The sequence below is a fragment of the Ischnura elegans genome, chromosome 2 (assembly GCF_921293095.1).
Source record: "Ischnura elegans chromosome 2, ioIscEleg1.1, whole genome shotgun sequence".
NCBI classification, from domain to species: domain Eukaryota; kingdom Metazoa; phylum Arthropoda; class Insecta; order Odonata; family Coenagrionidae; genus Ischnura; species Ischnura elegans.
This window is the reverse complement of record NC_060247.1, coordinates 136,528,403-136,544,459: the sequence shown is the minus strand read 5'-3', so window position 1 is coordinate 136,544,459 and position 16,057 is coordinate 136,528,403. Positions and strand designations below refer to the sequence as shown.

Below are 16,057 nucleotides of genomic sequence, written 5' to 3'. Positions count from 1 at the left end.
CAGTAATAAGTGGGTCACCATGATTCCACAGAATTGAAGCTGATTATATGAAACTGCGTGGATACTGAAGTATATCTTACAGATGAAAGAACCATAATTGTCGGTCTTGGGCTCAGTGCACAAGGAGAACTTGAACGTAGCGCAATACTTACGATGTACTGTAGTATATATCCACCTTAATGCCATTGCTTACCCGTGGCACTTCGTAATCAAGTTCATTTTGTAACGGCTGAAGTTTGTATTTTGTTACAATGTTTCTTTTACTACACATTGTGATAGCCTTTTTGTCGGGGCCAATGATTTGCTTCGTAATAATGAGAAATTAATAATAACGTTCGTATTAATGAGAGTCTCCTGTACAAGTAAACGCTTCGCTGGCAAACAACTTTGCTGTTTCTCAAAGCTCTGCCCCCAAAGTCATCCGGGCCAGCTTTGCCAGCTAGGGGGGCAGAAACGTATCCTTGGCTACGCCTCAACTGGCATTGACGGCACACTCCTTGGAATGGCTTTGCTATTCCTCGAAGCTCAAGCCACAAAGCCCCCTGGGCCGGCTTCGCCAGCAAGGTGGGAGGGTAGCACACGCCGCAGCCGGTTTTGCCGGCACACTCCTCAGAATGGCTTTGCCAATTGTCGAAGCTCCCATTGTCCCTTCTGTCCAGAAGCTTCGCTGGCCAGGAGGGGAGGTTAAACTCCAGGCTTCGCCGCCATAGTCGTCAGAGCAACTTCACCTTTCTTCGTCCTTTGCCAAGGGCAGCAGGAATCTGTTACCTACATGTAGTGAAGAACACTTTTACCATGTACAATAATCAATTTCGTTGTCCATATGTCAAAGGTATGTCGAGGACAGCATATAATTTGGAAAAAAATGCAACTGTTATCGTTATATACCGTATAAGCGTGTGTAAGAGGCGTATCCCTATTTTGAGGATCGAAGCTATAAAGAAAAAAAAATTTGCGACCTTTTTTTAATCCTATCGTGCGGTGTTGCAGGCGTATGCCTGGAATTTCGACAGTTATCGAAATGTCCTCTTTCAGTACTATTTGAAAGAGGAAATTTTGATAACTGCGGCGGCATAAGAGGGAGTAGAAAGAGTTCCGATCCTCTCTTTGCATACGCCATCGCTCTACGTTGCTTGTCCTACTCACGAACAATTTTGTTTAAAAGCTCTCGCTGGAGTATTGCAATAGAATTGCAGCCGTGGAAAATTTTAAGGCAAAACACGACAGGCAAATGGCATGAGCTTTCCCAAGAGATTGAACAACAATCGGGGCAATCTCAGCGCCGTAGGATAATAACCACGTCGTAGATTTAAGGCCCCTTGCACACACACCGATTTTGGACGTCCGGTAAAATATCGGCCGTCCACATTCCAATAGTGAACAATGGGAGAGCATTGGAGCTTGCACACATACCGACTACACGCCGGCACCGGCAAAATGCCGGTTAGCTGCCGGCCATTGTCACTGTGGATCGCCGGCTCAAAAACTTAGCAACGTATCGTTTCCCCCAGCTCCATTTGCTCCATTTGCAGTTAGCCCTTTGAATGAGACAATGCATGCTGCTTTTACCATCATGTTGAATCACCATCGATTAATATGCAAAAGTATCTTTTTTGGTTGGCGTTGGAAGCCAAAATTTTGGTACAGGAAAATTTATAACAGCTCATTTGAGCGTTATTTTGCTGTGGCGATGGAATACAACATTGGCAAACTTCTAGAAAATTTTCCGTTTGAGATGGATATTCCGTATCTAATTCATAATTATGGATTGACGATCATTTACCATAATTATAATTAGTATCTAACAAACAGCACTACTAAATGTTGAAAACTTATTATTAGTGATGGGTCGGTTCGATTCCTCGATTCTCGGCCAAGAACCGGAATCGAAAACGAGTACTTTGCCAAGGCGAAAAATCGATTCCGATTCCAGTAGTACTTCAAACAACAAAATATACGACCGCGTTTCCAATAGTCATTTGAATTTTCGTGCCACGTAATCGTAATAACAAAACACATATCTTTTTGGATGTGCGAGTACTCGAAAATTCAAGTCCATCGAGTAGTTGGTTTTCGACTCGAGCGTTTCGAGTAGCATTACGAATGTCGAGTCGAGTAGTTAAGGTTACATAGCTTTCGAGGCTAGTTGGTCCAGCAATCTGCCGACAGGAAGCGCTATCATGAAACTCATGTAATAATGCAATTTTTAAAGCCGATAAGTCATTTTAATGCCTTGGCCTGGTAGTTTCAGCTTGCCGAATACACAATAGTTGTCGACGTGGGCGCCGAATACCTTTACGCCAGCCGCGGCGGCCGATCGTCTTCCTACCCCGTGCACACTGGTCCGAAATCGGAAAAAGCTGGGATAAAGTCCAAAATGACCTTTTTGGGGATAGAGACTTGAAACTCAGCGTAAATACTAGAGATGTGCGAATAGTATCCGCGAATACTCGAATACCTCGAATATTAGAAAGTATTCGATATTCGAGGTTTCGAATAGTTATGCGAAAAGTACCGCCTCGAATACCTCGAATACTTTGAATTTCGCGTCATACACTGTCGCACGCACGTCGTTGGTAGTTGACTCGGGAAAATGTAGAGAACTGTAGTCATTTAGTGCTCGCAGCGCCGTTTTACGCAAGTTGACGAATTACATCAAATTCGTGGATTTTAGCGGTGAAAAGAGTTCGACGAGGGGAACCGAAAATGGTCGGGTGAAAAAATCCGAAAATCCCCGATTCCCCCCACCATGAGAACCTCAGTGCCGTGGGATAGCAACCTTAGGGCATTTCCCACGATCCGCTGTCCCCCTCCATTCAGCACTCACCCACTCTGACGCTTTCCTCTTCTCCGAAATCAAACAAAAGGTCCCAGCTTGCGCAGGGATCGCATTAGGAAGTCCCCTGCTTCGAAAAAAATATCGAGTTACGAGAACAATAAAAACGTGTTTCACGCCCTCCCCCCTTTTCTCACCCACTGACCTTTTTCTGGCTACCTGCCTCGAAGTTCCCCATTTCTGGAGGTCGACTGCTGTGTGAGTACCGTGGGATACTTACATTAGCGCATTTCCCAAGATCCGGTATCCCTCTCCATTCAGCACTAGCCCCCCCTCTGAGGCTTTCCTCTTCTTCGAAATAAAAAAAAGGTCACAGCTAGCGCAGGTATCATATTACGAAGACCTTAGCTTCGAAAAGATACCGAGTTACTCGAGAACAATAGAAACGTGTTTCTGGCCCTCCTTTTTTTCCCCCTTTGACCTTTTTTTTCCTACCAGCTTCGAAGTTCCCCATTTCTGTGGAGGTCAACCGCTGCATGAGTCATCTATTAGCACAAAAGGTGTCTAAGAATGATTTTCGTCAATTGATGTTACACCTTTATTTAATAGAAATATTAGTAATGTGCGCGTAATTTCAAAAAGAACAAGTCCAAACACGACATATTTCTGAGTTTATTTAAGCATTTTACGCAAAGAAAAAAAATGTCAAAATACGACGGAGACTTAGCATTCTGGGGAAACTCGATATGAGCAGCAGAGCTTCTCGGAAGTTGATGCGGTATTTTTTTCCGAAAACATATATCAAGTTACAATTTATGAGTTTTGCTATAAATCTTTATTGTTACAGTCCCAGACAAAGGGATATTTTCTCAGAATATTTGGTTTCTCCCTGATAGCAATTCCAATTCATCTTCTTATCTCGTGAGAACTCCCAAAGATGGACTGAAAATAATTGAAGAAAATCCGGTGGAATAGAGCTTGTATTTTGCAAAATGCCTCAGATTGTCAGCTAGCACTTGGCAGCAGAAGTGGGGGTAAAGCGATGTTAGTTGAATTAATGATATGCCCAATTGTTTCCATAAAATTAAAATATTCATTAATCAGCTAAATTCCTGTTCGAATCATTTAAAGGAAATCAAAATTACTCCCCAAAATCTTGTGTTGCCTGCTGCATAGGCAACCGAGTCAAACATTCCAGCATTCATCATTTAGTATTCGAGGTATTCGAAATTCGAGGTATTCGAATATTCGAGCAATGATTTAATATTCAAATTCGATATTCGAATTCGAGAAATCTGCTATTCGACCCATCTCTAGTAAATACTCATAAATCATTACCAAATATTGATTTATATGCCATTTTACATAAATATGGACCTTTAGTGAGATACAGAGGCCCAAACATGACCAATTTTTCAATGCCACGCGAGATATCGTTTTTCCTCAAAAAATCTTTGAATTTATCCAAGTGGTTTTGCGTTGGTATGAATTTTGTGGAATAAAAAACGCAATATTCCTTTGACCTGGTGCTTTGCCTATACTTTCAATGACTTGAAGATTTTGGCTCTCATCTGTCTGCTTTTACAACGCAAAAGGCCGTCCCGTTTTTCACGTGAAATTTGACATAAAGTAGACATTATCTTTCGTTTACGAAAAATATAACTGGAAAATTTGAACCACAATATATATTAGAGATTTCTAAAGAGTACTGAGTAGAAATCTTGAAAAAAAAGTTTGCGACGTAGGAAGTAAGAGCGATTTTTGAATCGCACGTCAAGGCTGAGCTACACGCTGCGGAACTTTAAGGCTCGGTAACTGAGGCCGATTTTTCAAGTTTTTTAAAACATTAGTCTTGAAAATCGTCATTTAAAGCATGGATAATCGTCTTCATTGACTTAAAACTAGAGATGGGTCGAATAGCAGATTTCTCGAATTCGAATATCGAATTCGAATATTAAATCATTGCTCGAATATTCGAATACCTCGAATTTCGAATACCTCGAATACTGAATGATAAATGCTAGAATGTTTGACTCGGTTGCCTATGCAGCAGGCAACACAAGATTTTGGGGAGTAATTTTGATTTACTAATCTCTAATGATTTTAATTTGATGCTAAGTCTCCGTCGTATTTTGACATTTATTTCTTTGCGTAAAATGCTTAAATAAACTCAGAAATACGTCGTGTTTGGTCTTATTCTTTTTGAAATTACGCGCACATTACTAATATTTCAATTCAATAAAGGTGTAACATCAATTGACGAAAGTCATTCTTAGACACCTTTTGTGCTAATAGATGACTCATGCAGCGGTTGACCTCCACAGAAATGGAGAACTTCGAAGCTGGTAGGAAAAAAAGGTCAGTGGGGGAGAAAAGGGAGGGCCGGAAACACGTTTCTATTGTTCTCGTGTAACCCGGTATTTTTTCGAAGCTAAGGTCTTCGTAATATGATCCCTGCGCGAGCTGTGACCTTTTTTTTATTTCGAAGAAGAGGAAATCCTCAGAGGGGTGGGCTAGTGCTGAATGGAGAGTGATACCGGATCTTGGGAAATGCGCTAATGTAAGTATCCCACGGTACTCACACAGCAGTTGACCTCCAGAAATGGGGAACTTCGAAGCAGGTAGCCAGAAAAAGGTCAGTGGGTGAGAAAAAGGGGGAGGGCGTGAAACACGTTTTTATGTTTCTCGTAACTCGATATTTTTTTGAAGCAGGGGTCTTTGTAATGCGATCGCTGCGCGAGCTGGGACCTTTTGTTTGATTTCGGAGAAGAGGAAAGCGTCAGAGTGGGTGAGGCGAGTGCTGAATGGAGGGGGATAGCGGATCGTGGGAAATGCCCTAAGGTTGCTATCCCACGGCACTGAGGTTCTCCTGGTGGGGGGAATCGGGGATTTTCGGATTTTTTCACCCGACCATTTTCGGTTCCCCTCGTCGAACTCTTTTCACCGCTAAAATCCACGAATTTGATGTAATTCGTCAACTTGCGTAAAACGGCGCTGCGAGCACTAAATGACTACTGTTCTCTACATTTTTCCGAGTCAACTACCAACGACGTGCGTGCGACAGTGTATGACGCGAAATTCAAAGTATTCGAGGTATTCGAGGCGGTACTTTTCGCATAACTATTCGAAACCTCGAATATCGAATACTTTCTAATATTCGAGGTATTCGAGTATTCGCGGATACTATTCGCACATCTCTACTTAAAACACTAAACTGAGGATGTTAAAAAGGATTATGTATAGATCGACAAGACCATTTAGCGCATTACTCGAGTGAAAATACTAATGATTGGATATTTTTCGGAACCATCCCACGCGTAAGAAATATGCCTCGGGTATTGAAGTAAAGTGAAGAGATTTAGTCAGCATGCTTAAGAGAGAGAAAAATGAACTGCTTCCGTGAAAGGCAACAACCGATACCCTTTTTCCCTTTCCACCTTCGCCGAGGTGAGTCGCGCGGTAGGGGGAGTTTTCACACCACAAGGCTCTTTTAGCCTTTTTTATTACTGTCTGTCCGATGTGATATTCATTTGTAGCGTTTAGTTTCTTTCTTGAACTTAAAAAAAGCAAGAGATTTTAAGGTTGATTAAATGACGTGAGAAGTATAGCATTTTTTTTGGCTCTACAAAACTAAAGTTTAGTTCTATAGTTGTTTGCTTCGTCCACTTGAATTCCATGAAGATTCAAGATCCAAAAAAATCGTTGATATAATTTTTAATAAAAATTCCAAAGTCTCCGAAATCTTGCAATTTTGGTGGGAAAGTACTTGCCCAATAACACACATGTGTAGCAAAAGGCAATTTTCTGCAGGCAGTAATACTGTAACATGGAGACGTCAAAACCTGCTGGCTGAGCATGTAGAATAATTGGTTCTTCTGCTTGAGAATTTGAAAGGGCTAAATATTACATGATTCATATACGTAGTATGCAATCTTTATTACAGCTATGAAAATTTCTGTACTCTGGGCTCTCCCTTGTAGTTTGAATATATATATACAATTATTTCACAGAGTAATAATTTTTTAAGTGGTTATCTTGTTGCCTGGAATTAAGTGATATTTTTCATGGAGCCCTTGGCATCAGAATCGATGGAATTGGTATCGGTAGAATCGTAATCGAAATGTCAGAATCGGGATCGGAATCGATAAAATTTTGGAATCGACCCATCACTACTTATTATTCTTTATTAGCATATCTGTGTAATGTGTACATAGCACGCCAGCTCGTGTGACTAAAATCAGCTCTCGCGACGTAATCTTTTTGTTGAACAGTTCTCTGACTAGTCGTATAAGTGAGATAATTCATGCAATGGGACTGGAAAAATATGTTTCGAAACTGAGGTTGGAAATATATGGGTTCATGTGGTATTATTTACATGACCAAAAAATAAAGGTGTATATGTGAGGTCATCATACAATTTATTACGTTTATATTAATACATTTTTATTAATATGTTTATATTATGCACTTAGCGACCACAGTTGGAACTACTCTTGTGTTTACACCTCTAAAAGTCACCATCGTAACTCACTGCTGCCCTCATTGTGAAATTTTGTCAGTAACAACTGATCACGTGACTGCGTGAGGAAATTGCAATCCAGGAAAATAAGTAGGGAAAGGATATTAATGATTTCATGTGCTTAAACTTTAACTAGACCGATATTTTTGAAAAACTTAAAAGAATTAGGATTCATGAAGGGAATCTCCCAAATTTAACAAAATTCATTCTCTAAGGACAGTAGATAAATATTGCTCTGGTGTGTTCCATTTTATCATATACCCTGTAATTACCTAGTCACTTTATTGCAATACAGACTCAATCCAGCTTGAACGTGTCCAAAATAAATTTCTAAACTTTAATAAATACAAATTAGGAATCTCAATGTCTGATTACAACTCTTCATATCTTCTATCCTGTGTAAATTTCAAATCCTTACATGACAGACAATCTTCCAACGTCATATTCCTATACAAAATTATTAATTCTTGAAAGATTGTTGCTCTCTCCTTTCATTACTAAATTTTATTGGACCTTGTCATAGTTCTAGAAATCCTCACCTGCTTGTTGTTAATTACCATAGAACAAATTATGTCTTCATTTCCCCGCTATCCGGAACGACGAGGTAAAACTAAAACTAGACGAAACTGTCTGTGAAGCCTTAAAGAATCTAGGATTGATCAAGAGAATATTTAGAAAATTTAACAATATTCACGCATTAAGGACAGTATATATGATTCTTATTATTAAAGTAGGATAGGCATAGATTATTCAACTAGGTTCAAGAATTGATTTCTCCATGTCTTTATCTAAATGTAACAGTTATTTGTGACAAATTTTATCGTTCAATCCTGCATATAATAACTTTAATTGGTTTATACTATATGTGTGTTTATTACTTCCCATCATCTGCGAAGTTTCATGTAAGAATATGGTTAATGGCTAAATGAAAAAACCCTTGTGTTCTTCCATTACCTGCTCAATAATTTCTTCAATCGTTTTCATAGATATTTCAAATACTAGATATGTTTATGAAATATCTATGATCGTATCAAGATTGCAAAGGTGCGAAAGAATTTTACTTGCATTGATCTTTATTTCCTTAACTCTTTTTTCTCAGAGCACTAGCGCTAACCATCGTAAGTTGGCTGGGTTAGGTACTAAGACCTATGATGGTAACTCGTGCCGATTTTAGTCACAGGAGTGGGAGTAGTATGTGCTCATTACATAGATATGTCAGTAAAGAATAATAAATTTTAATAATGAGCCATGCTGTTTATTAGATCTATCTCATCTAGAGCTACGCTACTTATTATTAAAAATGAGTGGGTAAGTTGCCTTCTCCATAGGACAAAAATTTTAATTGCGCATTCATATGGTCATGCTTCACCCTGTGCAGTAAGCTCTGCTTACACCGTATGCGATAGCATTAGTGCCGAACTTCACCTCGTACGAGTGGTTCCGTACTTTCCAGGGTGAGTTGACTTAAAACCAGCGAGTGTTGTCCGTGTGGGTTCAATAAAGTCCGGTTTCATTTTTAATAGTTTTATTTTTATTCGCTTTCGGACCATGGCCCTTCTGAAGACACAAGTGAGAACTTTAAAAGATGGACTGAAAATAATTGCTGATGGAGAAAAGAATCCGGGCTAGGAATACGTGAATATTGCAGAGCACCTCGGGTTGTCCGCTAGCACATGACGGCAGGGGGTGGGGGTAGTGTGAGTGAAAACAAGAAGTGGGATGAAGCCGAGGATCAAGTGGGCGTGCCGCTAACGATTAACGCAACATTGTTAACGCTTTACACATCGCCTCAATCATATTAAAAATTTAATTATTAGAAAGGAACATTTCAAATAATAAACTATTTGGCCTTTTTGATCCATCTCGCAACCAATCACTGCATCGGCGAAAGCGGTTGTTTTAGGCATAACATGCACATTGCTCTCGTAAATACGTGTACTTGAAATGGCATTTGATGGATAAGAATTTTTTATCAGACAGAAATCCATAATAGCAGTGAAAATGCTAAGTGCAGTGCAAACATTTTTAGGGAGGTGGCATATTCCTTTAGAATATTTGAAAGAGATATAAGTCGAATCAACAATATGACCTACGTGCTTAGATAAAGTAATAATATTCCTGTAATCAGCTAAAATCTTGTTTGATTCCTATAATGAATATCATAATTCGCAAAAATCCAGAGTTTCCTGGGACATAGGCAACCTTGTCATACATTCCCGCATCGATCGTTTTCCCGTATTCATCATTTTTTTCATCCATTTCCTTGAAAAACGATAAATCGAGGTTCCTCTAGAGAGCGACAACAAAACAGCTGATTAGTGGAAGGTTATACCATCATATTCGATTAAGAACACTGATGTAGAAGTGCTACCTGATGGATTCAGTTGAGTCTTGATCATGTTTTTGCTAGAATATTGCTGCAGTTACACCATTAGAGAAGGGAGACTGTCCAAACAATACTGAATTATCACCCTGCCTGTGAGCTCGTTGTCTTCTTTAATGCTAGAGCCATTTTGGAATTGGAATGGAGCTTAACTTTGTGTGGAAAGAAGACTCAAGGTAGTGCGATGGGCTGTCTGGCACTGCATCAGATTAGTAACTAGAGCTTGTGGAAGAAACTCGTTGGGATTTTCAGTGCTATGACAAGAAAGTTGCTTCAGTTCAACTCAAAATTGAATGATGATATCTGATTTTGTACGGTGATTTACAATTTTGCTCTGATGAGAATGAATGGTGTAGAATCACCTCGAAGGTTGTCTGTTGCATTCTGCTTAGTAACAAGCTGAATTTTGAGTTACATTCTCTACTACCTATGCACAGTTGCCTCTGCTTGACTTCCCACTTGCGTGACGGTGTTATTGCGAGACATTTGACTTTACAGGAGCTCTCTGCTACTAGTTTCTAAACATCTAGGACTGAGCCATGGTGTGATCGTGATCCATGATCCATGCCTCATGTAGCAGTTGCGTTGTGGTCAACATATGTGCATGGTGTGATGTGTGGCAATTTATTTTCTGACCAATGGTTTAGCACATCCTTGAAACTTCTTAATCTGTATTGATGTACGCGTGCAACATGTAGCCACTGATGTGTGATCCTGGAAACCAGCACTTGAAATCTTACTATCTAAATTTACTCAGTTCTGGAAGTTTTATTTTTATTCATTTTGTTGCTGTTCCATTTTCCCAGAACTCGATTTGAATTTGTCATATATTATTACTTTGTAAAGTGTACACCAACTGGTGTATGCCGTTGTGCTTTTGTATGCTGCAAAATAAAGCACAAGGATGCTGTCTCTAATGAAAACCATGGCTGATAGACATCCTGATAGATAGAAATCCTCGCTTACCCTCACTTCAATAATTTTCTTCAAAACATATACATTAAGTATATTATATACATTCATGGAAGTAAGGTTGCCTATAATGCAAAATGCCTGTTGTTAGGCTAACTTCAAAACACTTAAAATGTGGAAATGAAAACAAAATTGGAAATACTTATTACCCAAAGAAAGTAATTTTGTGCATATAAAAAAATTCAAAATTGTAGTGACTGTACAATGAGTAATAATTTAGAATGAGCCACACACATGATATCAAGCATAATATACGAAATACATACCCTGTACATTACGATTCAATATTATCAAAATTTGGTATCCATTTATTTATCAGCCTTAAGTGTTTACCCAAACAAATTGTTTCTTTAATTGTGTTGAGTAAAGTATTAAACAATTTTGGCCCCAAATAGAAGAAAATACAATGTTAAATTAGGTTTTGGCATGGGAATCCAGAAACCTCTACCAAATTAACAAACTAGTTACTCTCATATAATAGTGGGTTGTATCCACCACTCGAAAAGAACATTTTCAGCACTATATAACAATAGGATGGTTTCCTTTTATTTTTTTATTGCCTTTATCGAAAGGTTATTACCTGTGGAGTATGTATTTCACGCTTTTAGATTTTTAAATGACGATATCTATATTTCGGGATTATATGAAGAGTGAAAATTTTCAAGTGCACGAAAACGTGACGGCTAAGTATGAATGCTGGGAAAAGCCTGTGTGACGTCATTCTGGTTCTGGCTGCCGCTGATTGAGGCTACCTTGGTGCGAGGCTATGAGCACCTCTACGATGCAGGCTGCTAGCAGGTACCTGAGTATCCTGCTAGCGCTTGGCTTAAATAAGGATTATTAATGCCCTATCAAACGAAGCAAACTTTCCGACCTTAGGCAATTTTAATAGGTGATTATTATGACATGTTTCCCTGAGCTCTGTGCCTCATGCATGCATTGGTAATCTCAGACGATGTAAAACTCCTGACTACTCGTATAGCATCTAGGTCCCTGTGATGTTGCGTGGAGTGGCATCGCATGGGTGCCAATCTGTCCTTTTTCAAATGGGGTTAAAATTGACCATTAACATTCATCTAAGCTGGAATTGCTATAACCAAATAATTTGTTTATTATGAATACACTAATGGTGGGTAACGAATCACAGTCAATGCCTTTCATTTTCTTTGATGAAGGAAACTACCTTATACATACATCTCAATGAAAGTATGCTTAGTTTAGTGAATAGAGGATGGAAGTGATCATTAGGTTGTGTAAGGAATATCAGTCTTACTATTTTTTCTGCATGAAGTAGGCTGATTAGAATATGTTGTACTTTTATGTGGGTGGAGTTGGAGAAGGTAGTGCAAAATATTTTTCTTATCTCTGTACAAGTCATTCTTTCCTCACTCTTATATTGTTTAATTTTTTGCAGAACCCCTCTGATGTGAAGCCAGTCATTGCTGCCCAGCGAGTGATAACATCTTCAGTACCTGTAAACATTGCTCCAAAGGCTCCTCCTACTATAGTTGCTGTCCCAAAAACTCCAAAACTCACAATGGGGTCATCCCCTACTGTCACAACCGTAGTCATGTCCACCCACTCAGTACAACCAAAGGTAGAAGTTGTGCAGCAGCCAAAAGTTTGCTTAACAAACTTAGCTGACATAAGCGGATTAAGAGTGGGAGGACAAGGAGATGTCTGTAAGTATATGAATTTTATAAATAGCAAAAATTCTCGTTAAAATTTTTTATAGCATATTTTTTATGGTGAAGCACATTGGAAAATACCTGCAAAAAAGTTTTGCTCTATGTGATATGTCAGAAAATTAGTTTGAAGATGATGAAATGAGGATAGCATCTTAAATTTACCATTTACCCCTTTCACTGCTGTTCAATCTCCAAAAACCTTCACCTCACATGCGGCAAAAAGGTTAAAATGCGTTTCGTCGGGCCATGGAGCAGGTAATTTCAGGATGGGCGTGGTACACCCTCCATAGGATCACTAATCCAGAACCCTTTTCTCGACGAGCTCACCCTCGCTGGCCCGTTTCTTTGACCCTCCGAGCAGGGGGCTTCCCTCCCGAATAGTGACCGCTCTGACTGCAATTTGAAAATCAATCAATTAATCCAATCATCAAAAAATGATTGTTTGCATCGTACTCCTGCCAATGAAGCAATCAAGTACGTCTTTGAACCGTGTTTCTGCGATGAAAAATAACTATTTTACTAACTTGCTAAAAATGTGGCTGTGGATCACCGGAAAATGGCCATTTTAGATAAGTTAGCAGTCAGCTATGTATCATACCATACTCAAAATAATACTGCTCTCATATTAAAAATTAAGGCTCTTTTGGGAATTATGGCTGTAGTTGCAGGCAATTAGGGAGAAAGTAAATTCATAGGTCCATCCTGTCTCCGTTGCTAAATTTTTCTGTGCTTTTTTGATCACAGTTATGTTGCCTGATTGTTGATTATTACGATTTCTCATTGCTCCCAAAATGGAGAGGAAGGCTACAAAGATGGCAATAGTGTATTGTGACGTTACTAAGGATGGATTTTATTTTTCTTTCAGAATTGTGTAAGACCTATATGTTGTATTTCTTCAGTATTGTGACTATTTTATGGCGGGCACTTAGGGTAGGCAGGTTCCTGATAGTGAGTCTTCCTTCATCTCTTTTTCCTCAAGTCTAGTGGTGGCCATCATTCGGCCTGGCCTGCATACCATTTTTGAGGGGAAGGTTGATTTGAGGTACTCGATCTCTGGTTTGACGTTTCCAACGGTGGAAACAGCCATGGCATGGTGATAGTGTTGGTAAGAGCCCTTTCTTCTATACTCGGTGTGTTGATTTACTCTACATATTTTGACCTAGGCATTCATCTTCTCTCCGCTCAATCAGAGGACATCTGCAAATAGTAGGTGGTTGTTGCTCTGTCTCTCATTGCTGAATATTGGGTGCACACTGTTCATATGCCTGAGGAAATGAGTCAAAGATCGGTTTATGTAGCAATATTATGAAATTATCATTCACACATCACAGGGAAATATTTGGGATTGAGAGGGATTGGTATTCAAAGCTCATTCCATGAAGTCCGTCATGACTTTGGGTTGCCTGTTACTGGGGAGAGCTAATGTGAACTCCTTCCATTTGTTCATAGAAATGCTCATCGTGTCAGTGGACTAGAAAACCTGTTGGAACATTTTCATAGTTTTTTGTTGAATGTTTCGTAGAGGAGCTGCTGGGTGGCTTCTTGGTGTCATGCTGAGATGTCTTCTTTCAAATGATCTTCTTTCTTCTGTTTGGGGATGAATCTGACTTGAACCAAATGATAGACATAGAGGAATATTGCAAAGTCCACCGACATAGGGGTCATGCCTTTTTGCAGAAATAAAAATTGGGTTTGTAAGTCTTGAAATGTTAGCAAAAAACTTCAAAGCCAGTAAAGAGATGAAAATTGTAGTAGAACACCAAAAAACGATACTGTGTATGAATGGCTATGTTGGCGTTTTGTTGTCCTGACTGAGCAGCACAGAGTACATCCAACTTGATGATAATTTTCTTTATATTTTCTTCTACCACTTTACTAACTCTTTACTTTACTGCATTTCTTCCTTAAAATCCCATATGTAACCGCTTTGCCATTAATATTCAGTCAGGGAAATTGAAAAAAATCTTACTATAAATCAGGGATAAGTCAGGACAAGGAACTGCATATAGGAGGCTCAATTCCATCACATAGAAATTTCATAAAATAGGCTGATTTCTATTGCCATTTCGGTCGCATTTGAATCGGTTTTCAAAAATGTTCGCTTTGCGGTGGTGAGTTCAATGTGATCTACTTTTTACCAATATTTTGCAGTACAGGCGACCCTTTTGATGTAATTTTGCCATACTGAGGATCCTCTTTTGCAATACTCTTGTGTAATGGGATGTAAAAGAATTTAATGTGTTAAAGGAAACAAATCTCTTCTTAGCTGCTAGTATGGCAATGTCACATGCACATTCCAACTTTTGGGGTATGGTTTGCTGAATACGAATTCAAATGAAAGATGCTCAATCTGAATTTTATTTTTGGGTTGGTCAAGTGCATTTTTACCTTCCAGATGCTTAGAAGAGCATTTTATTTTTTTGGCCAGATGTTGACATTTAGCCTGAATTACACCTTTCAATAGGGCTAGAAGTAATGGATAATAGTTTCTGGGGATGGGATTACCCATTTTGTAGTACTTTTACAGCAACACCTTTTTATGAAAATCATAGAAGACCATTGCCATGAATATCCCTGTGAATAGGGAAGTGCACTAGTGTTTCAAATGCACCAAACACATTTTTTAAATTAGAGTTCAGAATAACATAATGTCGTAAAACCACAGTTTAAATCATAATAGTGAATACTTGATTCGAGATGACCGTCTGAAATATGGAAAAATTCAAAGGCCGCGAAAACGGGTGTCCATGTTGAATATTGGCCGTGACGTCACAAGGCAGTAGCAGAAGGCAGCTTCTACACCGTTTAGTTCTACCACTATTATTGCATAGAAAAATTACAGAATTTGAGGGTATCCGTTTTTTGCTGTCATAAAATATCTTCAGATTATATATGTGGCTGCTTCTCTTTTGAGTAAACGACTTTATCATTGCGTAATATATTAATATTCATTTACGTGTCAACTTCAAGTTTGGAAAGAGTAGTACGAATAGCACATTGAATATTTAATAAATGCATGATGGCATTTATTTTTCGCTGGGTATATTTTGGCACAATGCCGTTTATCATGCCAAAACTTTTTTTGTAAGAACCGAGTCAAACTAATAAACCTATTTCAGACGTTTGCTGCAAGACTTATTCGTTGCGTATGTATTCACGCCGGCCGGAACGTTCGCCCTTCGCTACTAGAATCATGGGATGTTAGCCTTATTTCCGAGCTAGCTGGTTGTTGCAATGGCTCGCTGTCCAGGATGGGTTCAAGAAAAGATAATCTTGGTTGGGAGAAGTAAAATTCCAACGATTTATAAATGGTATACCAAACTTTGATGTATTTATGGTTACTGAATTTTTGAATAAGGAGGACAGGTTCAACGCTCCATGGAAATGCGAGACGTTAAGGCTAACAAGGGGAGACCGCGTACCTTGCTGCATCTTTTTCAATTAGGGCGTTAGTTAAGCTGTAATTAATTAATTTTCATGCGTTACTTTTTACAAGTTATGTATATAAATTTGAAATATCCTCAATCCCCAATGGGTCCGATGGTGTAGTGGTAGAGTGCACGAGACATAGGAAAGATATTACCCGAAGGACCGTGGTTCAAGACTACGCTGTGGCAAAATTTTTTGTTGCCTTCATTGTGATCATACGGCGTCTAGTTTATCATTAATTATAATTGCAGCAATCATTGACATGAGACAATTTTTTTATCGTCATTATG

General features: G+C 39.0%; 1 protein-coding gene across 1 annotated transcript in view; it reads left to right on the top strand.

Annotated features, from left to right (window-relative positions):
* The window catches only part of LOC124154674 (death-inducer obliterator 1), a 90,696-nt gene that overhangs the window by 25,048 nt on the left and 49,591 nt on the right, over positions 1-16,057 (top strand). Inside the window, exon 7 of the mRNA XM_046528544.1 lies at positions 12,065-12,332. Within this exon, the coding sequence (XP_046384500.1) occupies positions 12,065-12,332 (268 nt within the window). The remainder of the gene's footprint in view (positions 1-12,064; positions 12,333-16,057) is intronic.